The sequence below is a fragment of the Molothrus ater genome, chromosome 4 (genome assembly GCF_012460135.2).
Source record: "Molothrus ater isolate BHLD 08-10-18 breed brown headed cowbird chromosome 4, BPBGC_Mater_1.1, whole genome shotgun sequence".
Taxonomy (NCBI): Eukaryota; Metazoa; Chordata; class Aves; order Passeriformes; family Icteridae; genus Molothrus; species Molothrus ater.
Window position 1 is genome coordinate 30405887 of NC_050481.2, and position 24967 is coordinate 30430853.

At 38.4% G+C, this 24967-nt stretch overlaps 1 protein-coding gene across 1 annotated transcript; it reads left to right on the forward strand.

The window, feature by feature from the left end:
- The first annotated feature begins 883 nt into the window (after positions 1-883).
- On the forward strand, positions 884-20462 carry RBM46 (RNA binding motif protein 46). The gene is made up of 6 exons (XM_036381524.1): positions 884-1130; positions 8680-8841; positions 12461-12928; positions 14123-14905; positions 17524-17583; positions 18891-20462. Exons 2-6 carry the CDS (start codon positions 8691-8693, stop codon positions 18914-18916), a joined length of 1488 nt encoding a protein of 495 aa, XP_036237417.1. The 5' UTR covers positions 884-1130; positions 8680-8690; the 3' UTR covers positions 18917-20462.
- The last annotated feature ends 4505 nt before the right edge of the window (positions 20463-24967 follow it).

The window sequence follows — 24967 nt, forward strand, 5'->3', positions numbered from 1 at the left end:
CTCTGTTCTTTTAAAAAAAGAACTAGCCTACTTTGAAAACTGCTCTATCACTTTTGTGTTGAATATTGCTACAACCTTTTTTTTTCCTATAGCCTAGTTCCTCAAAAGACCTTTTCTTTACCTTTCAGTTCCATCTCTGTCAAATGCCTAGCTTTTAATATATTTTTAAAAGTTTTTTAAAAAAAATTGTTACTATTAGCTTTTATGTTAGCGAGGTGATCCTCTGAATCTATTTTCACCGGTGTCCTTGGGGTTTTCTACATAATTAGCTTGTGTTCTTTGTCTGGCTATGAGACAGACTTTTTGAAGCATGGCACTTGTAGTATTATTAGAGAGTGTCCAAAGAAGGGCCAGGAAGATGGTGAAGGATCTGAAGGGGAAGTCATATAAGGAGCGGCTGAGGTCACTTAGGCTGGCCTAGAGAAGAGACTGAGGGGAGACCTCATTGTGATCTACAGCTTCATTGTGAGTGGTCAAGGTGGGGCAGACACTGATCTCTCCTCTCTGGTGACCAGTGAGGTGACCTCTGAGGGAATGGCCTGAAGCTGTGTCAGGGGAGGTTTGGGTTGGGTATTAGGAAAAGGCTCTTCACCCAGAGGGTGGTTGGGCACTGGAACATATCCCCAGGGAAGTGGTCACAGCACCAAACCTGGCAGAGTTCAAGAAGCGTTTGGACAATGCTCTCAGGCACAGGTTGTGACTCTTGGGGTGTCCTGTGCAGAGCCAGGAGTTGAAATCAATGATCCTCGTGGGTCCCTTCCTACTCAGGATTCTCTGTGATTCTATAAAGTCTTTGCCTTTGCTTTCCCCAGCTCATTGCCTTGCCTGCCTTTGCCGGGCCAGAGGTGCAGTGAGGCAGGCAGCGTCTCCCTAGCGTCCAGTGTGGAGACGAGCGTTGAAAAATGGCAAAGTGATCACCACCAACTTGAAGAGGTGTGAAGAGAGTTGCAGCATCTCCCGGCTGCCAGGAAAAGAGGAGTGGAGCGTCTCCAAAAGGACAACTGCCGTGGCTGACCAAGCGCCTTTTAAGATAACATACTCCCACCTAGTGGCTCTCTTAAGGGTCAGGAAAATGCATCGTCTCCAGCAAACTGAGACGTTTAACTGTGGAACCCGCATTTAAAGAACAAGTAAGTGAGATATTTACTAAGTCGATATAACTTCGCAGTAGGTCTAGAAAAGTTGGTTTTGAATTCCTATTTCACTGCTGTACCATCTAACCAGAAATTAGGAAGGAACAGTTAAGCTGCATAACACTGATTTTACAGTTAGTACTATAGTTATTACTATAGTATATAGTAGCCCACGATGTAGTTAGTGATTCTTAGGGTTTTTCACCGCAGTTCTGGTTGTGTCATTAGGTTTTGTAGGACAGGCAATAGCTAGATATAGAAAAGCATTTAAAAATCATTCTGTTAGCTGTACTCAATACCATAAGAAACCTTAAAGAGAAATTGTGGTATTCTGTGTGTGTGTAAGAGATGAATATATAAAAATGTGTATATATATAAATGAAAGAAACACCCAAAATGACAGGTAACTTTGCTTCAGGCTTTCTTAATTGTGTCTCCAAGCAGACCACAATATCCCTAATAAAGAAAATTACACAGAAGCACTGTAAGTTGTTCAACTACAATTGGTATTGACAGTCCAGAGTTTCCTGAGTTAAAAACTAGTTAGCTGCTCACAGCAGCTGGACTGCAAATTTAGAGGATGTGAACTGGATATATCAATGCCTTTTAGGATTCTCAGTATAAGCAGGAATTCAAAGCCAAGTATGAGCAACCTAAAGAAACACTGAACTCTTTCCACTTTTCAAATTACTCATGAGATATTTTAAATATTTAAATTTAGAAAAAGTACAATGAAATCTTGTTGTCCACTGTTGCACTCAATGTAATTTATTTCCATAATTATTTAATATTCAAAAGCTAATGTGATATAAAAGTCTTCAGACTCCCTGATAGACTTCCACCTAATGTCTAGGTTAGATCCAGTATGACCAAAGACTTTACAGTTTAACACCTATTTAATTTCAGTGCTGAGATATGCTCTGAGATTTTCACAGAAACTGCCATGAATTCAAGTTTTTTTTTTGGCAATATTTTCAGAGAAATAAAACACTGAGCAGGGACTGTGTCTGAACTTTCCAATCCCTTCAGTGAGGACTGGGACACCAGTAGTGTGAGGAAGGAAGCCTGCTTTGTAGTTCTTTGTGTTTCATATCTTTCTCTGAAGAAAACTCTGGTTTCAAGCTTGTTGAGGCAGTAGCCATTTCCTTGACAATCCTCTTCAATTCCTCCTCCACAGAGGTGAAGATGATATATCTTTGTTTCAGAGTGCTTTTAAAACATCTGCCTATATATCTGTTTCAGAATGCTTTTGAAACATCTGCTTAAAAAGCAGACTGGAAAGCATTCTATGATGGTGGAACATCAAAAGACCACAGTGCTGTAGGGCAGGATTTTCTGTGTCTCCCTTGGCCCTTCCCTGCTTCCTGTCTTTTCCTCACTTAACTTGCCTGACATTCACCACTTTTTCCACCAACCCTTTGTGGTGTTACTTTTTCAGCAGTTCCCTTCTGCTCCTTCCCTCTCAGGCTTAGCTGTATTGCCAGAAAACTGCCATTTTGCTCAGTGATAAAGGCATGGCTTTTATTGTGAAGGGCCCAAGTTTTTAGAGAAAACAGAAGGCAATGGTTCTGGATGTAATGAGGGGAAAAACAAGACAAGAGATTTTATACACTTTGTTAATGCGCATTTTACATCACTCCACACTCAGCAATATTGGTTAAAGATCATTTAATTCAGTTTATATCAGGGCAATTGTTGACATTTGTACTCATCAAAGTGAAGACAGAGCTTGCTCCAGGATCCATTTTTTCATCTTCATTATATATCTTTTAACATTGCATGTTAAAATCTTGTGGCATGTGTCTTGAAGTGGTTTACCAAAAAAGGAAATTTGTATTACTTTTTTTCTACAATTGATATTCTGTTCCCCCCTCAAATGCTCATTTCAGCAATATTAGATCTTGTAATTTTATAAATTATTTAATTAAAAATTATTCCAACTTTTTAAGGCAGAAAGCTGAATGAGAACAAACCGTGCTTTTCAAGAAAAAAAGACCCTTTAGGCACTAGGATGCCTTGTTAGGAGGATCCTAATAAACAAGCACTGCAGTGCTTGATAAAGTGAAACCCAAAATAAAATGGGCTGATTGACTGAAATGAAGTCTTTCCAGACAGCTTACTATAATTAGATTTACAATCATATTATGTCTAGGTTTTCTACAGAGACCTTTGTCTAAACTTCAAAGGATGTCTGGTTCCTTTTAAAGTATTTCTCCTACCTACATATCAAACCTGTCAGAGTGCAGAGAAATACTACATACCCTCTTTTTCTGCTCCAGGCCATAGTAAAATTTACTCTGACAAAAAAAAATCTAATGCTTCTATTAAAGTATATTACAACTGCAGTAATAGCCCACTCCAGGAATATATACAGTGGGACTTGCTAGCATTCCAATAAAACAGAAGTTAAATATCAAGGACTTCTGTGTTACAGCTACCTAAAATAACTTAGAAGGAAAAGCACTGTCTGGTGCAGTGCTATAAAATAAAATGTGTAAGAAAAAGACCTCTTTTACATTTTCAAACCTAGCCAAAGGAATCTATGTCATAATCTTGGCAAGACTCTGCCCTTATTCCTCACCCATCAGATTTGTGAGAGTTTCAGCTACACATTAGTAAGGAAACGAACTCAGTGTTAAAAGGAACTGTATAAAGCTTTGGGGCAAACAGTATATTATTTGCAATTTAAGGTAATTTTTGAACCAGAATTGGTGCCAAATGCTTTTTGGTAAATTATGCTGTAATTCTTGTACAATAATCCCACAATAAGTTTCTATTTCTCAGGTTTGAAAGTTAAACAACTATGTCCTAAGGTACTGATTCAATAGAGCAATAAAAAAAAAATGCTGTGATAAATACCAAAACATGTTTTGGGCCTGGCTCTTTTTTCCCATCCTTTCATAAAAGTTCAGGAAAAACAAGTGAATAAAACTTTCAGATGTGTAAAATCTCTTCTGACGACCTGAACTTATCCGATATTGTTCTTAATTTAATAAAAAATATTACATCCCCTGTAAATTATGTCTTACTAGGAAAAAGAGTTCGAATATTCAGCTCAGATTTTATTATGAGTCACAGCAAAATCCAAGAAAAGTACAGGTTATAAACAATTGTTCTTAGTAAAGCCTAATTATAGTGAACAGTCAGATCATCAAAGAAAAGCAGCTCACACCTGTGGGCAAGGGTGCACTGAGAACTCTGATACCCAACTAGCACATGGGGAACAGAGGAAGAAAATATCATAAATTTCTTTCAGAAAGGCAGGGGTCTTCAGCTCCTATGTTCACCTTCGATGTTTAATAAGAGATTATAAACATGGAATACTTTTCAGTGATTTTTACATTCTCTTTTATTAATGCCATAAAGTGAAAAACCTGATTGCAAATTTGTGTTTTCCTTGAGACCTTCTGCTGTACTCCAGAAATGGCTGTACATGGCAACCTATTCTGTAAGATGTCACTTATATGAAATACAAAGAAAATGCTGAGGAATTGTGGGTTGGGGTGGGGTTTGGTTTTTTTTTTTTTCCATTTAAAAGAGATTGCCTGCATTCCTTCAGTATTTCCCACCACCAATAACAGCTGAGACACATGGAGTTTTCAGCCAGGGATTGAGCAGTCTCTAAGGTAACAGGGACACACAGCTGCAGTCAAAATGTCACAAATTTGACATTTGACTTAATATACCCCAAACTGATTCCTAAGAGAGGCTTTGTGGCTGATTTAGATGTAGGGGGAAAAAATAACCAAACAGGCACCTCAAATGAAAAGGTGGTGAAATTTAATCTTGAAAGCAATAGCTTTGGTATGTTGGCCATTCAGAACTTTTAAATGGAGACATACCATCTGTAAATTACACAATGAGTGTAACATGCCATTATTAATAAAAGCACAATATGCATTCTCTTTGAAAATTAAGCAAACTCCAGTGACTAAATGTCAAATATGACAATGTGGCAATTCTGTGGAAGTACAGATTTAAAGTCAGATTGCTAAAAGTGCTGGAAAATATTCATAATAAAGATGAATTTGCATGTCCTGAAGGTAAAACTTCAGGGATTCTCTGCCTTATTACTAAGTGCAGTTGAGCATGTAAACCTTAGGAAAAGGGAGGGGGAGAAGTTTTTGGTGAAAGCATATTTGTTTTTAAAGACTTTAATTTCTTAAATGGGGGAAACAGGCCACAACATTATGATAACAACTTGAAGAACTTGCAAGCTAATCCCACAAACCATATTAACCCTGGTACATTTGATGTGTGCCTTGCTACGTGAGCCCTAAGGAGTTGTGAGGGGAGTTCAAGAGCAGGGCCAGAACTGCAGGGCCTCCAACCCAACTGGCTTGGAGTGGCTGCAGGTTTTGTGAGGCTCATGGGGCTCATTTCCAAGACACTGAAACATTAACTGAGCCAACAGGGATTGAAACCAGACCTGTCTTCTCCCAGGCAACCAGAGACAGGACAAGAGAACGCAGCCTTGAGCTGCACCCAGGGGAGGTTTAGGTTGGACATTAGGAAGGATTTCTTCACAGAAGGGGTGATCAAATATTGGAATGCAATAGAATGTCCAGGGAGGTCATCAACACCATCCCTGTGCAAGATGGGATGGAGCACTTAGTGCCATGGTCAAGTGGACATGATGGTGTTGGTTCATAGGCTAGATTTGGCTTTTCCAGAGGTCTTTTCCGTTTTTGATTCAGTGATACTTCACTTTGGTATTACTTGTCAACATGGACCTGAACAAGACTAAACACTCCCACTAAACAACAACGAGTGCATCCCAGATCACATCCAAAAGGCCCAAATATGCCGCTTCGGAGGAGATAAAAGCCTCAGGACGCAAAAAAAGATACATCAGCCAGGTTCTGAAAACGTTAAGGGCGCGCTCACGACCCGGCCCCCATTTGCCATGGAGCGGGAATGGAACGCCGGGCCGTGAGGCGGCGCCGCGTGCCCGCCCTGAGGGCGGGAGCGGCGCGCGCCGTCCCAACGGCTCCAGCGGCGGCTGCGGCGCGCGCGCGCCGGACACGTCCCCCCTTCGCCCAACCGTCGCCCGCTTTAAAGAGCTCTCGCGTGCCGGGCACGTTTGCCCCGCTGCTATTGGCTGGCGCCGCCTGTCAATTGTGTCCGTGCCCGCCCTCCGCGCCCGCTGATTGGCCGGGTGGGTTGAGAGCGAGGGAAACCCCATGCATGCCCGCGGGGCTGGGCGCATGAGGCGCTGACAGCGCCGGCAGCCGGACATCGCTTTGTGGCGTTCGGCTCCCGACGGGACAGCGGGGAGTCATGCCCTGGCCTCGTCTGTTTGGCGATAGTGGTGGGTTCGGGTCCTTGCCGTGCCGTGGGGAAAGGCGGAGGTAGCACGATGAGGGATGAAGCGGTGTAGAGAAAGTGCGAGTCGGCGGGAGTAGCGTAGAGATTCCGGGGGGGGGAGTGTGGGGTGTGTGGGGTGTGTTTGTGTGTTGAGTTTATTGTCTTCCCTTACTGTCCCACATGCAGCCGTGCCTCCTCGCGTCCGTGGCGTTTGTGCCCCAGGCGTGCCCGAGGTTGGTTTGCTTCTGCATGGGCCTCTTGCTGCTCCTCAGGGCCACTTGGCCCCTTTGAGCTCCCGCGGTGCTGCCCTTGCAGATAACGACGACAAAGGGAAAATCAGTAAATCAGTTTGCTTCCCCCTCGCTCCGGCTTCGTTGTCATCTCCATGCCTTGTTAGGCCTGAAGCTGCCGAAAGGTTTCCTAATTACGGAATCACTGTGTAGCTTGTAGGCTGTGAAATAAGTGTAATTCACTTGCTGAAAGGAGGTGGGACACTATTACACCATTTCTAGCAGGTGGGAGCCATGCTGGTTTTGCTTGTGCCTGTGGGGGATTTTTTTTTTTTTTCTGCTCTGCCGGTTTTTTGAATCTCCTTTTGATGAAGCCAGGAGTTTTGTTTAAAATTTGGGGGTTTTAGTGCCCTGTGACACAATTTAAACTTCTTGAGAATGGTTGCTTGCATGGACTCCTGCCCCAAAGTGAATACGGGCTCGGTGAAAAGACAAAAAATATATCCCCACCAAAAGTCTTTTTTTCCTAGAGTGAGAAAAATAACTGTTAACACTGTTCTAATTGAAGGATATGTGGGGTCTGTCATGTGAAGACTGTTGTGAAAAAATGCACTTAGAATTAGTAATGACATTGATTTAAAGCACATTTGAAATGATAAAGCTGGGGCATGAGTGGGAGAATAAGCTGCAGCTCCACCTCTCAGTAGTAATATCATTGCATAATATCCATAAGTGTAGTAGGGGAACAGGCACTTCATCACTCCATAAATTTGGTCTGCAGTATATTTAAAAACTTCAGTTTTGTTGAGTAAATAGTAGTGGGTTGTTAAGAAATGTTTGTGTGAGCTTTAAGCTGGTTTTAAATGTTTTTCTTATAAAAACTAAACTGCTGATGTCTCAGGATATTGTCTTTTGGAGCCTGAGCCTGAAGATGAAGAAAGCTGAAAATGTAAGGGGCACTGAAGAACAAACAGTGGTACCTTTATTTTTCTGGTGATGATTTTTTTGGGGCATCATTTCTCAAGAAGTGGCATAGCACTTGGAAATGGCATTTGGACAAAGGATTGAAGTGATGAAAAAGATTGCTTGCCTAAGCAGACCTTAGGGCAGATAATTTTGGGAAAAGAGTAAATAAATTACGGAAGTTAAAAGAGGCAATGAAAGAAACATCTGACTTGAGATCTTTTTATTGGCTTGGCTAGTAAAATCGGTAATTGCCAAGTGGTGTGATGTTTTTCATCACCTGGGTGACAGAAACCTAAAGATGTTGGGTGAGATCTAGGCATGCCAGAGAAACAGGAGATAGGGCAGCAGCAACCATAGTGATAAGGTTTAGTTTTTGAAATTGTGAAAATGGATAAAGCCATGAAAGTAGGGATCCCAGAGGCAGGATTATTACAAATCTTTAGTTTTGCCAGACTGTTCTGCCTAATTTTATTTTATGTTGGTATTAACAAAATTATTTATGTTCATGAGTTTTTTGACTTCTTTATAGTGACTGGGCATGGACTTGCAGTGCTCCTCCAGTGTTTTAGTACTAAAATACAAATTTGAAATAGTTGGCGTTCTTATAAAATGAAGTAATAAGAAATTGGAACTTGTCACCTCGAGTAGCTCTTTGGTCCTTTACACAACTGTGATGACATGGTTAATGAAAGAATTCATTCTTCTACTTGAAGGGCAGCATTCTTAAAAATAGTTGTGCTACTTATGTTGTGCTAGCTGTGATAGCACTTAAGAGAGTTTGAGTATAGATCATGTAATAATCTATTACGTTACATATTTCTGTAGCTGGGTAAAGTTCCAGATTATCTCAGCTACAGAACAATGGTCTGAAAGCAAGTACACAGCTGATAGTGGCTGGGTGTAGGATTGAAGCTTCATGCTAAACAAAGTTGCAGTAAATAGGCAAGTATAGCCTGAGTGGTTTTCTGTATTTTGGTAGCTTCTGTATGCACATAACAACTTAGAGTTTGCTGAATTGGAATATTTGTGGTATTCTGTTGAAGCTGTTGCAGATATGCATGAGGAGAATAAAGCTGCAGCAAATGGATGTGGCAAGATCCGAAGCGGTGGTCAAAATGGGGCAGCTTTACTTGCCCTGATAGAGAAGACTGGATACAGCATGGTTCAGCAAAATGGGCAAAGAAAATTTGGTGGTCCTCCACCAGGTAAGCACTTCTTTTGAGACTGAAAATTGGTGTAGCCTCATGTTGTGTATCTTGACAGTGACCAGTAGTAGAAGCTTAAGGAAGCAGTCTAAGAAACATCACACATATGGGGAGAGTCCTGATGTGTTTTACAATTTCCAGTAATTTAAGATCTCTTGAGCTAGACTGTGTGGAACATTTGCTTTTGGTAGACTTAAAAATCACACCTTTAAAACTACCTGAAATTGGCAGGTAGCACAACAGATGTGGAGTTCACAAAGCCAAGTGTGTTCCATATGGCTGAGAACATGCTTCAAAACATTTAGGGACATATAAGGGAAAAATACGTTGGTGACGGAGTCCTAACCCACTTACTGTCTTTTCTTACGCCTCACCACTTGCATTGGCCAAAGAATATTTTTTTGAACTTTTGTTCTCTGAGAGAGCACCAGTGAAGATTAACTCATTTTGTTTCAGAGTGGACGATAAAATATTTCTTTTATTTTGAATAATTTTTCCAGTGTTGCTGACATCAGCAGTGTACAATAATTTTGCTAGTAAGCCTGGTTGTATGGCATGGAATACAGTGACTCTTCTTTCTGAATCAGATTATGCACTTAGACAAGCAGAAAGAAGGAAAATTTTTGTGCTGCTCTTTCAGTTCATTCTCACTTGTGGCCTGTGATCCCATGTCTTTATAAGTTATGCTCATAAGCATGGACTTTATTTACTCATTGCTGTATGGAGTTTAAGTTAGAGCTGCATTAAAATTTTAAATTAATTCAAAATTATTTCTCTGGGTTTTTCTGTTTTACATTTTGTCTGTACTTTTACTAAGCCCATATAAAATAGCAAAAGGAAGCCCTGTGAAACTCTTTTGAAAATGGCACTGGAAAAAGAATTGCAGGACATCACTAACTTCAGCCTGTTCTTAAATTATTATACATCTTTTACTTAATAATGTCTTTTAATTAGAGCATTAGATGGTGTTAAGTGTGTTTGTTTAGCAAAGTTAATTTTATTAATAGATTCTGAAACTAGATGGGTTTGACAAGGTACCTCTTCCATCAATCTGTTCATTGACTTTAGGCATATATAGGCATATATCTTTTCTTCAAATCTTCATGTCTTTTCATAGGACATTGAAAATGCATTTTTTTTTAAGTTGGGAATTACTCTCAGTTACTATAAATGGCTGTAGGCCAGGTGAGGCTTAAATGTTTGAGATGGCTTGTAGGAAATGGCAGTATCTTTATAAATGAAGGGTTTCACTATGTATTTTCCTTGTTTAAGATGTGATTTCTATAAGCTTGTGTTGCTGTCAAAGGATAGTCTCGCTGTTAGCTCTGTTCTAAGCAGATGTGGCTGAAAATTGCCTTAAAAATGTACAGGTTTTTACCTGATACAGTTCTTGTTTAGTGTATGCCACTTATGAAAAATGTATCTCCACAGTGTTTTAAGAAAAAAGCTGAAAGTGAATTTTCATAGTTTTATGTCTGCTGCCATCTAAGCAGTGGACCCAGTGATGTCACTAGGCATGTGAGTCATTAGAATTACATGGAAGTTTAAGATGACATGGACACTAACAGTAGGAGGATTATGTCTAATGTTGATGGAGCTGCTGCAAAAATAGGAGTCCCATTTTCTGTGGTCCAGTGATGAATCAGGTACCTGGTCAAGGAAGCTCTGTCAGCTACTTGTGGAATGCTTTTGACTAACTTTCCACGTGTGCTCTGCTAAGTACATGTCCCTCATGGCAAATGTGGCACAGACCAGTTTTTTTTAAGTCAGGAGTCAGAGGCTAATTCCAGTTGGCAGTAATGTGCTGTACTGCTGGGTTAGTATGCAGCTTTAAAATTAAAGGGGGATTTTTGTGTGGTAAGTGGCTTTTGCTTATTGAGAATCACTGTTCAATCAGTTACTGGGCTGAGAAGGATGGTCAAAATTTATCTAGTTAATAAATAAATAAAGATTGTTATTTAATTTCATTACTCCTGCACATTTTTTTGCTCTACTGAGGTGTGCAGTTGCCATTGTCTTTGGAGCTCCTAAAATGGTGTACAGTTGGTGTTTTCTTTTTATGTGGGAAGGGACTGGCATGATGTGAGTGATGGCAGTACTAGCCTGCAAATGGTGTTAGCTGCCATGTCCAGTCAGACCTCAGCTCAGGTGGTCAGAGATATTTATAAAGGTGAAAATGCTGTGTGGAACAGAGCCAAGCTTTTTCCTAGATAAGTCATGGCAATGTGACTCCAAAAATGCATGTCAATTCTGATGCCTTGGTAGCTTCCCTGTGTGCCATGTAGTTCTTTCTGTACAGTTTATGGATAAAAAATGATTCTGTGAGAGGGCAAAAATCTTTCAATTCTGTTCATTTTTTTCAAAAGTAAATTACAGGCTCTCTGACAATACATTAAGGAAAAAGTGTTACTTACAAAATAATCTAAATATAATTTATTCTGAACTTCAAACCAAAGTACATTATTTAATTATCTTCTTGTCTTAGCTTGTCGAGAGTAATTATTTTTTCACCTTGCCTCATTATGCTTTGTCATTTCATACTATTATAGTTTTTTCTACCATCTTTGTACTCCTTGCTTTTTCTCCTGTAGAAAACCTTCCTCATCAAACTTTTAGAAAAAGCTTTTAATCATGATTTGACCATCTGCCTTTGAACCTTCTACCTGAGTTGTTTGTCTAATTTTAAAAAAGAAACAAAGCTGAACAAACTTTTAAAATTTTTTTATTATTATTTTGGGAAAATGGAGTGCTGTATTTGAAGACCGTAACTCCATAATATTAAATGCATAAATACACCTTTACATTATCTCCTGAACATATCTTTCGGTATGTACGGCAGAGATATGAAAGAATATTTAAATGTCCTTGGCTTAAGGAGAGAAGCATAGATGTTCTGCAGCTTTTGGGTGTCAACCAAAGACTGAGTTGTTCTGTGGAAATTTTTTTTGCTTCTTTTTTTCCTATCATCCACTACTGCCTGTGAAAACTGTGTTTTTTAGAGTAAAAGTGTTCCATATTTTTGGCTGTTGCAAAAAGTTTGGCTCTGTATCCTGCTTTTCTTAGGGAGTCTCATTTTATTGGATGAATGAAGGTGGGAGAAAAATATTTGGAGTTTTTGAATGATGTCAAGGAAGAAAAAAAAGTGATGCGATGGGGACCTTAGTGAAATTTATAAAAATATGGGGGCAAGAAGTGCAGAGAAACATTTTGTAACTTTAAAGCATTGTAGTAGAAAATAAAACTGACACCTTACCTAGGTATCTTTCTTAGGTATATCAGTTTTATTAATAACTGAAATAAAATTGTAAGGGGCATAAAATTATTGAAATAGAGACTCTTGGTGAACCTGTCAGTGTTTTTGATAAACACGTTCAGTGTGTTATCATACAGATTACATTGGAAAAAAGCCTAGAAGATGGAATTTAAAGAAATGCAAACTTTAGGTTTCTCGCATTTTTAAAAATTTAAACATAAAAGAAATAAGACATAATAGAATGTACTAGTTTTCAGCTGAGACCAAAAATAAATAACTTCCACATTCAAAGTGGATATGGGGGAAATGTACTGTACAAATATGCAGTATTTGTACTAAGATTGCTGTTGGACAATTTATTTTAAGGTTGGGAAGGTCCTCCACCACCTCGTGGCTGTGAAGTTTTTGTGGGTAAGATTCCTCGTGATATGTATGAAGATGAACTGGTTCCTGTTTTTGAGAGAGCCGGGAAGATCTATGAGCTCAGACTGATGATGGAATTCAGTGGTGAGAACCGAGGCTATGCTTTTGTCATGTACACCACTAAAGAGGAAGCCCAGCTGGCCATCAGGATTCTTAATAATTATGAAATTCGTCCAGGGAAGTTTATTGGTGTCTGCGTGAGCTTGGACAACTGCAGACTGTTTATTGGAGCGATTCCTAAAGATAAGAAGAAAGAAGAAATACTGAATGAAATGAAAAAAGTTACAGAAGGAGTGGTGGATGTTATTGTTTATCCAAATGCCACCGACAAAACTAAAAATCGTGGCTTTGCCTTTGTAGAATATGAATCTCACAGAGCAGCTGCAATGGCTAGGAGACGACTAATCCCAGGTAAATCTGTAATTAAACGGAGTTTTTATGGAGAGTATCTATTTCCATATTCTTGGGGGATGAGATGGTGGATCATTTCTGTTTTCCATGCTTTAAGGTGTTTTGAGAGTTACAAAACTGCAGTATTGCCTTTTGGCTAAGGATGATTTTATTTTTTATGTTTTGTAGTTGTGGGGTTTTTTTAACTTATTTTTTTTTAAGAAGCTGTAATTTAGGTGGTTCTGACAATTAAAAAATAGAAATCAGTTTTATGTAATTTAGGTGTTTATGCCAATATGTATTTGCATGGGCACGCATTCAGTTTTCATTTATGTGCACAAGGCTCTGCACTAAAATTCTCTTAAAAGTGAGCTTAGAGAGGATAATGCCTTGAATATGCCTCGTATTTTCTGTGGGTTGTCATGAGTAATGTTATTTTCATCACTATGAAATACATGAATGTTTCATATTTTAAAAAAAGGTAGGTCTTTTATATTCTACTAGAAAATAATTTTGAAAGAAAAAGAATAAATATGCAAAAGTATATACAATGTACAAAATATAAAATATATAATAAGTATCAATATAATAATTGTAATAATATGTAATATAGTCAAAATGTAATTGGTGTATATATATGTAAAAAAAACCATATATATAAATATAAATATATATATGCAAAGTGGTGGGTGAAATACCTCCAGATCACTGAATGGAGAAATAAACCACTATGATACACGAAATCATGGGTTGACATGAATAACAAAGCAGATTTGGTTTTGGTTTTTTCTTTTAGTTTGGGTTCTGGCATCTGCTGCGACATAGAGTAAGGGTTGTGCTGAAGCTGTACATTTAGATAACTATTTCCAGGTGTTGCCCATGCTTTCTAAAGTGGTAGTATTATTGAAGAGGCTGTGTTTAGTAGCTTTTTAAATCCATTACTTTTGGTCTTCTTTTGTGTGTCTCTATGTGCATGTCACAAAGTCTTTGTTTTGACAGCTTATGGTGCTTAATGAACCCAAAGGTAACAGAGCACTTGTCATTTTTGCAGAGTCTTATTTACTTTAACAATTTCAGATAAATTTAGTAGATATAGGCCACAAAACCCAGTTTCTAGTGGTATGCATCGTGTTTTCTTTTTGTAGAGATAGGCGATAAGAATGATTCTGCTTTCCTTTGCATGTTTCTTATTTCTATAATACTTCTTTGCTGTAGGAACGTTCCAGCCCTGGGGTCATACTATTCAAGTAGACTGGGCAGATCCTGAGAAAGTAGTTGATGAAGAAACTATGCAGAGAGTCAAAGTATTGTATGTGAGAAATCTAATGATATCTACTACAGAGGACAAAATCAAAGCTGAATTCAACAAGTTCAAGCCAGGAGTAGTTGAACGTGTGAAGAAGTTGAGGGACTATGCTTTTGTTCATTTTTTCCACCGTGAGGATGCAGTTGCTGCTATGTCTATAATGAATGGAAAGTGCATTGATGGAGCTAGCATTGAGGTAACACTGGCGAAGCCAGTTAACAAAGAAAGTCCTTGGAAGCAGCATTTTAATGGTCAGATAAGTCCCAGTTCTGAAAACCTCTTAGGGTTTCCTAACAAAGATGATGGTACTCAAAAATCCTTGGGGAAACCAGCAGGTCTTTCAGTTCGTCTGAATGGTCAGCACAGTCCAAGCCCTCCTGAAGTTGAAAGAAGTACATATCCCATTTTTCCAGGAATAAAGCTTACTCCAATTAGCATGTATTCTTTAAAGCTCAGTCACTTCAGTTCTGCAGTAATGCATCTGGATTATTTTTGCCATAAAAATAGCTGGGCACCACCAGAATACTGCTTGTATTCAACCACAAGTCAGGATGGGAAAATACTCTTGGTGTACAAGGTGCTTATTTCTAGTATTGTCGATGATTCTCAGAGTTATTTCATGCCAGAAAAACTCTGTACAACAGTAGAAGATGCAAAGGAATTGGCAGCACAGTTCACACTTTTACATCTAGGTAAGCATAAACATTTTTGATTATCTATGAAGAACTGGAGCTAGAAAAGTTACTTTTAAATGGTTCTTGGTATATGTATCTTGGTGCACATGTATGTTTTGTAAAAAGTAGTCTGCAGAAGGCTTGGTTCTTGTGTCAGTTGAGTCTGGACCATTAGATGAGAGCACCAAGAAAGCACTCTAAGTATCTAAACAGTCCAGTGCCAGGGTAATTTTTGCTTACATTCATCTACAGGAATGTATAAGGAAGAATTAGATGACATGTAAGTAACTTAGGTTTAAGGTCATCTGTGAGATGATTACAATGCTGAAAATTTTTTTGAAAGTCTGTGTTCTAGCATCTTCATTTATATATTTTGCTTTTTTTAAAAATCAGAATGCAACTACTAGAAGAGGAAAGTTTTTCTATTATAAAATTGAGCAGGGGGGTGGGATTTTTTTCTTTGGTTGGGTTTATTCCCTCACCTGTTCTAATTTTGGTGAATTGGAAAAGTGATTGCAGTACACTGTTAAAATAGTGTTACCATTCTTCTCTTCCTAATACTGCTACTTAGCACTTGTTCTTCAAGTCTCTTGAGATGTATGTAGGCTGTGGTGAGGTTTCTCCTTTGGATGAGTTCATAATAGCAGACTTATTTCAGGCTTGGCTGTGATGCCTTTTTTTTGCAATGCATGACTAAAATGTAAACAAGCTTCTTGCTTATGTTCTTTCTTCTCCTTGGGTTTGGACTTGGTGTGGCCAAAAGGTCTTAGAGGAAGAAGAACCTCTGAAGCTCAAAGCCTTATACATTGTGTCCACTTCAGCAGTGGTGTGCTGGGTTTACATTATTGGGACACCTCTAGAAGGTGGTGCTTTCATATGGCCAAAGTGATTTTGAATAATAAGTGGCTAAATATCTGTGTCTGGTTTTGTACACACAGCATTTGACTAGTGTCTGTTTCCATATTTTTCTAGCTAGGAAAATTAGGGCCATGCCATTATAACCCATGTAATCCTAAACACAAAGATAAAAAGGGTACTAAACTCAAAATAGTGTTGTGAAGCTCTTCTTAAAAGAAGAATAAGGACAGTTGCAGGTTTTGTGTTTCACCACATGTACCTGCCCAGTTTGCTTCTTTCATTACCTAAAGTTATTTTCTCTCCTGTACTTCTCTGGGAAAGAATCAAGGGAACAATTAAAGTTAGATTAAGAGTGATTATTCACAGCTGTGGGCAAATAGTCTGATGCAGACTATTTAAAAAAAAAATAAGAAAGTATGTGTTGAGATTTTTATCTCCTGAGTTACAATTACAAATTATAACTGTAGGGAAAATGTTTTAAAGTGGATTTAAATTAATAGAATTCTAAAACTTTTTCTGCTTGATGTGCCATACAATCACAGTTAATGTGAATTGGTATTTAGCAGAGTTCCCAAATACCAGGTTTGCTTTTTACAGCTGTCTGCCTAATGGCCTAGTGCTAGTAATGCCGTCTTGCTGTCTTTGAATAACACTTATTTTTTCTTTTGATGGCCTCTGTGCATTCTGGTTTGTGAGGATTTGGGCCTGCAAAGAATATGCAGAGCCCTGATTTAAAGCAAATGTGTACAAGGCTGACTTTTGAAAGATACACGTCTTTCATGTTGATTAAAACCCCCTTTTTGATTTGGCATTGTTGTGATGCTGAAACATAGCCTTAGGGAGTCTAAAAGTACAATTTCCTTTCCCAATCTAATCTAAAGAAGTTGTCTCTGTTCCAGTTCAATATATATTCTGTGTTGAAAGAAATATCTACAGGTAAAGATGATTTGCTAGATGTGACAGAGTCCTTCCTTCTCATGGAAGTGTTGAATGATGCTGATGTTGCTGATGGATGTATGGGTTGTGGTTTTTCTTTGGGGTTTGCGGGTTTTGTCTGGGGTGGTTTTTTTTGATAACTAGCAGTGATTTGAGAAAAGTCTGAGTGTGTTTCTTGGAAGCAACTCACTATAAACATAAGTGTACAAAGATGATATAGGGGCTAATTCTTTTTGGTAAGTAACTTCTCTTACAGGAACCTAATTTTTTGGCCACTTAATTTTTGATAATGTGTACAGGAGGTTGGGTTTTGCTGTTACTTTTCTTTTTAAAGAATATAGATGTTCTAAGGTAAGTAAATGAGAAAGGGCTGCTTTGGTTAATAATCTCAAGGCATTCTGGCTTTTTTAAATTTTTTCTTTTTGTGGTATGTATTTCTGTATTTCCTTTCACACATTACAGAATACTTGATTTTTACCAAGTATTATATAGTACTGGTACACGGCAGACCTGAGCAGACAGCACTATAACAACTAACCACTTGGTGTCACCTGAATATTTTGAAAAAGATGGTTTTTAGAAAACATGATTGTTCCCTGACAGCAGAAAACTATGCTGACAGGGAACAATCAACAGCCACAAATGGTAGGATGTTTGAAAAGAATACAGAAGTTGCTGGCTTTGTTTAGCAAATACAGATGATAAGTGGTAATTCATGGTTTGGAGGTTTTTTGTGATCTTTAGAAAGGCTCAGAATGTAGTATAAGAAGTTTTTTAACAGTATGAATTTAGAAGTCTGAAATATTTATCAGATGACTTACACATAATGGTTTTTCTTACAGCCCCTGAGCAAGCATATATAACATTGCTGTCCCTGAATGCAGCATGGTGGGATAGTAAAGGTGAGTAAGCCTCTCAGGATTGTTCATTTTGGCTTTTTACCCTCTGAGAGACATTGTCTTAGCTGCACTGTTTGCACTGTTAGAGAAGTTGTACTTTCTCACAGACACAGCTCTAAAGTGGCTTCTAGAGATTCTCTGTTGCCTTTTCCAAAGGAGACCATACCTCTCCTATACCTGCTGATGGATCACGCAGTCTGATGTTCTTGTTGGTTGTGCAGCACAAAGAAGGTTATGGCTTTTATTCCTAAAATGACTCTTGAGTTATTTTTTCAGTCATGTCTTAATTATTTGCCTTTCCAGCTTGGGTTCAAATTTATGTACAAAAGTGGTACACAGTTTCACGTAAAAGAGACTATTGTCTCCTCTGACTTTTTTTTGAATATGCTATTGTGGATGAATTTAAGTATGTATATCTGTCACTTCTGAGACCTCTCTCTTTTTTTTTTTTTTGGAGTGCTGTGAGAATGGTTTTTGAAAGCTTATAAGGCAGTTTGAAAATGGCATTAAATCCATGCTGTGTGTTAACTTTACTGCTGGAAGTTTCCAATCCCAGGCACACAAAACATTTCCCAAAGGTTCAGTTATTTTTCGGCTGCTGCTAATGGACAGGGAACACAGATTTTGGAAATCTTGGTCTGTGTAAGAGAACTTGGAAAAGAGTAAGTTAGACAGACACAACAATGTTGGACTGACTTTATCTGTGAATAACTTATCTGCCTTTTGTAGAGTCAGTCACTTCAAAGCAGGATATAATTGACATGTTTTCTTCTACTCCACTGATGATCGCAATGAATTTGGGTTTTGTCTATGCAGAGTACATGAGGCAGAACTTGGTGCTTAGTTGAGCGTAGACTCTAAGGTGGTAAATATGCAATATGAATGACTGCTGCCATAGTATGTATAATGTATGTAGCTAAGATAGCTCAGAACAATGACCTAATATGCACTTGAGGGTTGTCTGCATTGATATTTTGCACTCAGTGAAGGTGAAACAAAGGCTTGTGTATATAACAAAGGTGTGTGTATATATGGTGAGAAAATGCATTCAGTACTGAAGAATGGGGTCTCTTAAAACTATAAAGCTCTCAGGAAGAAAAACCCTTTGAGCATTTGACTATAAAGTTTCTTAATTATTTTGAGTTAGTGTTAGTGCTGCAGAGGAAAGGGAAAAGCACAGCTTTGGTATAAGACTCTGAATGCTTTCGTTATACCATTATCTTAATCGTTAAGTCCATCTTGAAACTGATAATGCAGTATGTTTGCTGAAATCAAAGCCGCTTTCCTCCCCCTCCCCTCTCTTTCCACAGCCAACTGTACACCCTACTTGGTTTGAATATCCCTGAAGAAGAGGAGTTTGGAATTTATTGCTTTGGATCTTGTAATGAAAAGAAAAAGAACACCCCACTGATACGTAATTACTGGAAATTCACATTCCATGTTTATTGATGAATAATTCTTCAAAGCATGTGTATTAAGCATTTCAATTTAAAGATTAGTGAAATTGAATGTTAAATTGTTTTGGTTAGTTTGATTAAATTTGGGTTTTGAAATATAATTTGTTTAAAAGATTTTTATTACCTGTAATAGCCTATACAGCAGTAATTTATATTTAGTGTTGAAACAATTTGCCACAATTCCTATTCTTGTATTTTCACACAGAATTTTTCAGCTTCTATTGTATGTAATAAAATTTAAACAAATGTTAAAAAAATCCCACCAACAAAACAATGAACACCATTCTAGCAATCATAAACCTCCATAATATGAGACTTCCACACCATCTGCAATTTTGCTTCCATTAACTTGATGCAAAATTTGATAGGAAGAACATGACTAATAAAATTTTTGCTTCTGATCTAGCAGTACATCGATGGAAAACTGGTATTTTGAAGGACTTTACATGAATGTACCATCAGGCTACATTGCTGTAGTCGTAGCACTAAGGTTCAATACCTTAGTTAATTCTTAGAGACAAAAACAGGCAAAAAAAAAATCTTGACAGATACAGATTACATGTGCTTTTATGTACAGCTCACTAGGTTGTGTTTCCTGTTGTTAGCACCTCCCTGTTGGGACAAACGTGTGCTTTCATATTCATAAAGGCCTTACTTTAATCCAGGCTGTCCCTTGAAACCAGCACCTGTGCTTGCCTGTGGTAGCCATGTGGAACAGCAGCTTGCTCACTTTCTAATCAGGCCGTGTTCTTCTTAAAAAACATTGTTTAGCATTAAACTGAAAATAGTTGTTGATTTTTAAAATCAGATATATGTAATTCATTTTGAGTGAGCCATCTTTATTTTTATTGTGACTATTTGGCATTTCTCAGTCAAGTGCTTTATTTATTGAATGACAAAATAAAACAACCTTTTTTTAACCTTCTTAAAAATCTGAAACTAATACTGTAGGCATTCTTATTTTTGGGATTTTATACCTAGTTTCAGTTCATTGACAAGGATTGGACCAGGTGGTTAAAATGTCTAAGGGCCTCACCTCTGCAAGTATTGTTTGTAAGCTGTTGTATCTGGAAATTGTTTGTCAGAAAGGAATATTATGTAGACAGAAAACAATGCAATGGAAAGATTTCAAGTTGAATAATTTTTCTTAAAAGCAATCAACTGTTGTGGTCCACTATGTATTTTGGTTCAGTGTATTTCATCACCATATTAAATTGTCCTTTTTGCTGTTAATTTACGTGCAGTTACAGCAGTTTCATTTCATTTGCATTTGATATTAGCTACCTAATAATTCTTTTACATGTTGCAATTTCTAATGTTGAAATAATGTGTTTGACTTCTGTATGCGAATTAACATTTATATTAAATTTATGCTGTTCATACTTGGTGTGTGTAAAAGAAAAATAAATTATTTTAGACATGGTACTTTCACAAACTTACTTTGCTTTCTGTAATAAACCTTTGGCCAGAGCTCCAGTGCTTTCCTGAACAAAAGGAAGGGTGATTAAGGGGCTGAGTGAGGACTTAAAAAAGAAAAGTAATTATTGGAAGGCAAGTTAGTTGATTAGCTTTTATCGCATGTGAACGTTGTTAAAAGGTTAGGATTTCCTAAAAAATTCATGAGGAAAGGCAACAGGGAACTTGTTTAATCTATGTTTAAAACCAAGTGGTTCCTAAGGCCAAGAAAAAAATCAGTTTGAGATAGAATTATACAGTATAAGGCTGGTAAGATACAGGGTTGGTAATTTAAAAGTATTTTCCTCGCAGCCTGAGAGTTCTAGTCTACAGACTGCTGAAATAAGCTTCATTTTATTTTTCAAGTGTCTTGATGAAGACTTAGGTTTTTGCATTTCTGATGGAAATCTGGACCCAGCAAACCAAGGTAAAATTGTTATTGTTAGCTAATTAAGGGAGCTGTGGCCCAAGGTGCACAAAGATTGCATAATACCAGTGAATACCAGAAGAAGAGATGCAAACTGAAGTCTCCTCAGGTGAACAAAAGAGGTATGCCCAGTACTGTAGAAAGCCAGGGGGTGTAACATCCTCCTTGATCAGATTTCCAACTGAGGCAAAAAAAACCCCAGTTTTGCTACAAACTAGCAAATCCCATTATTACAAACGCGAGCATTTATTGTGGCAACTATTTTCAATATGGCCAACATGTGTGACAGTATTAAACCATTATCAAGCATTTGAGTGTAATGAGTGCTAAGTTGATGCCAGCCAAATAACAACCCTCAGGCAGAATTTGTCTTTGTTCTACAGCTAAGAACAGTGGTGAAAGGAATGAGCAGCTGAAGCAGCAGTAGCACACAGTTGCTATAATTCAGGCTTTTTGAAGTTTATATAGAACACATCATTAGAAATCTCTAATCAGTGTGCAAAATTGCAAACATATTTTTCATGCTTATAAAAATCTCACTGGAGCTTATTAACCTTTGGAAAATAAACCACCATGTATTTCTTCTAAAAAAGTTGTGACAGAACACAGTGTTGCCTTTTTTTTTTCTTTAACTTACTTTTGTATAATGTAAAAAGTAAATTGGTGTATGACACTGTTCTGTAACTGGTGTAGAAACTAAAAGCCCCTCTTTGAAAGTAGAGGTCACTGACTTTGGTGAAGCAAATTTCTGTTACTTTGAGCTACACCTACTGCATCAAAAACTTGCCCTAAATAAGAAAAGGAGGGCATTATTCTTACAGTTACCATTTTCATCTATTTGCCTTTTTTTTCCTCCTCCCTCTAATATTATTACTACCTTGTTTGGGATAGGGGAACCAATCAACAAGAGTTAGTTAATTAATGGAAATTAAAAAACATTAAATATGAAACAGCATTAAAGAGCAAGTCACCTGGAAGATACTGGGTTAATGCACACTCTTGAGGTAAAAGCAATCCCCAAGAATCAGTTGTTCTAAGTCCTCTCAGCAAATTTCTTGACAGCAGTTGCCATGTATAACAAAGAATGATCAGTTTACCATCTCTTTACACTGTTTAGTGTCCAACCTAGATGAAAGGAAAGAAAAGGGGTAATGATCCAGCAGTCTCAAATACAGCTTTCCTGCTTATAGAGCCTGGACAGGCCCCAAGCAGCCAGGAAAGGGAAGGCTTAAAGCAGTCATTGAGAGCTCCTTTCTCTGCCAGCCACTTGTTCACCTTACTAACAAGGAGCTCCCATGGCTAGAAGTCATTCCAAGCTGTTTGTGGCAGATTTAAGAGAAAGAGCTTAATCAAAGACTGCATCAGTAACCCTTAACCTCAGGAGCCAGGCCCATGCTGCCATGAAAGGAGTGCTCAAGCCACTGGGATGGCACCTGCTATCAGGAATGACCCAGATGGGACAAGCCTTTTCCAAAAATACAGATGCTGCACAACTACCATGGAGAAGCATTTAACAATGCAACAACTGTCATACAAGGTCGAATTTTTAGAATTCTAGATTACGAGTAGCTGCTCATGGGAATGGAGAGAAAATCTTAGGTATTGCTTGAAGGTGGGTGAAATTTCAAGAATATAAGAACACAAATATCTTCTATAAGATCCTGCTTCAGGCTTTGAGCATATTTTCCTACACTGCCAGAGGCTGTGGCTGCTATCAGCTTAAAGCTTCCTGCAGAGGGAAGTATTCACTAGTATATGAAAACAAAATTCATGCAAATACTGGTCCCTGCAGTGGCCAGGCCTTTCTGTCTCTGCTCTACAGCTTTGACAGCAAGGGAGGTAAAGAACAATTCTTCCCATTTCCCAATATCTTTTCACAGGTATTATTATTTGCAGCACATTCCTAGGAAAGACAAGAGTAGGAGGGTGGATTCAGACATTCTGTTGTTTGTATGTACCTAATTTAACATTGGCAACTTCAGCATAATTAAGGAAGAATAGCATCTCTTGGGAATGTGTATCTGGGCTGAGGGCAGGAAGATATCACAATCAATCTTCCAGGAATTAAATAGTTCTGACTGAGGAGGAGATGCTTCAAAAACTTCGATAGCAAAGAAGACCTGGGGTGCAAGGAAAAAACAGCAAGCCATCTCAGGATTTCTACAGGATGACAGCAGATTTGGAAGACCATACAAAAAGGTCTAAGTGCCAAATTCCAGGAAACTCTTGAAGAAAATGGAAGGTCATATTGTCCATAGAATCCAGAATGTTTCATTTTTAATGTGCTGTTTTCATGCCAGAGATAGAGGTAGGTCAGAAAATGTTTAACAGCTGGTTTGTAGCATTAGCTTTGTAAGGAGGGGTGGTGAGCAGCTTTCAAAGTCTTAGGGTGAAAACAATGATCATAGGAGCACTGATGAAAGGGGTGGTTTTTTTCTTTAAAGCAGACAAAAATGTAAAAAAGGCAACCCCCACATCCTACAAAACTCACCTCAGCTATGTAAAGCAACATTCATGAGAGAAAGCTACCTGAACATTCTTTAAGCCATGTATTTTGATGAAACTTTCACTCCATGTATCTCCTTAAAAAATCCATATATTTTTCAGCTCCCTTGAAATCATATTTATTTTATCCATTCATCCTAGTCAAGAATTTAAGCTGTGGAAGCAGTAGAGTAAGGCCAGAGGTAACAGTCACATCACCCAGTTTGTCCAGCACTCTGAACACACCATCCCATTTCCCATACAGCCTGGGAGCAAGCTCAGTAACAGCCGATGAAAGCACAGCTTCCAGAAGTGCATCAAAGTCCGCAAGGAGTTGAATCTTCCAATATAAATTGGATCAGGGTGTCCTAACTTAAACAGGCACAGTACTGTACTGCAAAAGTACTTGATTTCTCCAGCATTCAGAGGGTATTTGCTAAGCTCTTGATACGCACTCTGGCTTTGAGCTTAAGAAATTTTCTAAACCACCTCCTAGTACCAGTAGCTCTACATACTGGTAATAGCTATCAGCTGTATTTTCCTGCTTTTCCTTTCACCACTACATGTGGCTCTTAAATATTAGATAAGTAACTAGTCAGTAACTTAATAGCACTACAGGGGGACTCCAGCAAGTCATGGAGCAGAGTTCAACTCTATTTAACCCTGGTGAACCTGTGCAGCAGAGTTCATAAACTGGTCCTGGTGAGAGCTGGGTGTTAGCAGAGCTTGCTCCCCTCATTTTGATTTCTCTCACCTGAAGGAGGGATGTGGCCTCCAATTTACAGGGCCTCAGGGGCTGAGCTGCTGGTGGAAAAACTGGTCTCAGGTTTCTGGCAGGAGTGAAGCCAGGTGCTCTCACTGGAGAGTTCAGGATAAATGTGGATACCAGGCATTCACAGGACAATATGTCTGGCTGGCTGAGAAAGCCATCTGGACAAATTAGTGTTTTAAAATATTTAAGAACATTAAATATTTTCATCCTAATGCAGAAGAGGAATTCTTTAAGGGCTCAGATATTGTAATTTGTGTAAACAATTCTTATTTAGGCTCTTCTAATGCTAGGGGGTAAGGGAGGTACAGCGCATGCTGTGCCAGTTAGGGCAGGCATTTAGTGAACCCTCAAATGCCTCAGTACACAGCTGGCTGATGGGTTAGTGCTGCAGTCTTCTCGAAACTCAGCTTCCAGTTTTCTTCACCCATATTACAAACCCTGATAAAATCAAGCAGGCATGGCTGCTTTTAGGGCTGGTGTAGGGCTAGCAGAAGATTTTTGCTGCAATAGAGAGCCTGCTGAATTTTGCTGTCCTACCCTAGAATTCTTTGCCAGAAAATATGTTGTTCCATTTCATGCTGAATTTGAGCTTGTTAAATCCATTTCAACTGCTTGATATACCACCATTTTGTAATGAAAAGAAGTCACTCTCCTGTATGAGGTATGATTTCATTTTTTCTAAGCTATTCTTTAAGTTTTCAAGAAACCCACTGAGATAGCAAGATGTCAGACAGTTCTGGGTAGTGAAAGCCTTCAGTACAGAGGACAACCTAATCAGACACCCCACAAGGT

What these genes read in the sequence shown, in the direction of transcription:
- RBM46 (XM_036381524.1), top strand. Translation starts at nt 8,691, where the DNA reads ATGCATGAGGAGAATAAAGCTGCAGCAAATGGATGTGGCAAGATCCGA. An exon ending in GTTCACACTTTTACATCTAG is followed by an intron (nt 14,906 to 17,523) that starts GTAAGCATAAAC and finishes TTTTTCTTACAG; the next exon opens with CCCCTGAGCAAGCATATATA. An exon ending in AGCATGGTGGGATAGTAAAG is followed by an intron (nt 17,584 to 18,890) that starts GTGAGTAAGCCT and finishes CTCTTTCCACAG; the next exon opens with CCAACTGTACACCCTACTTG.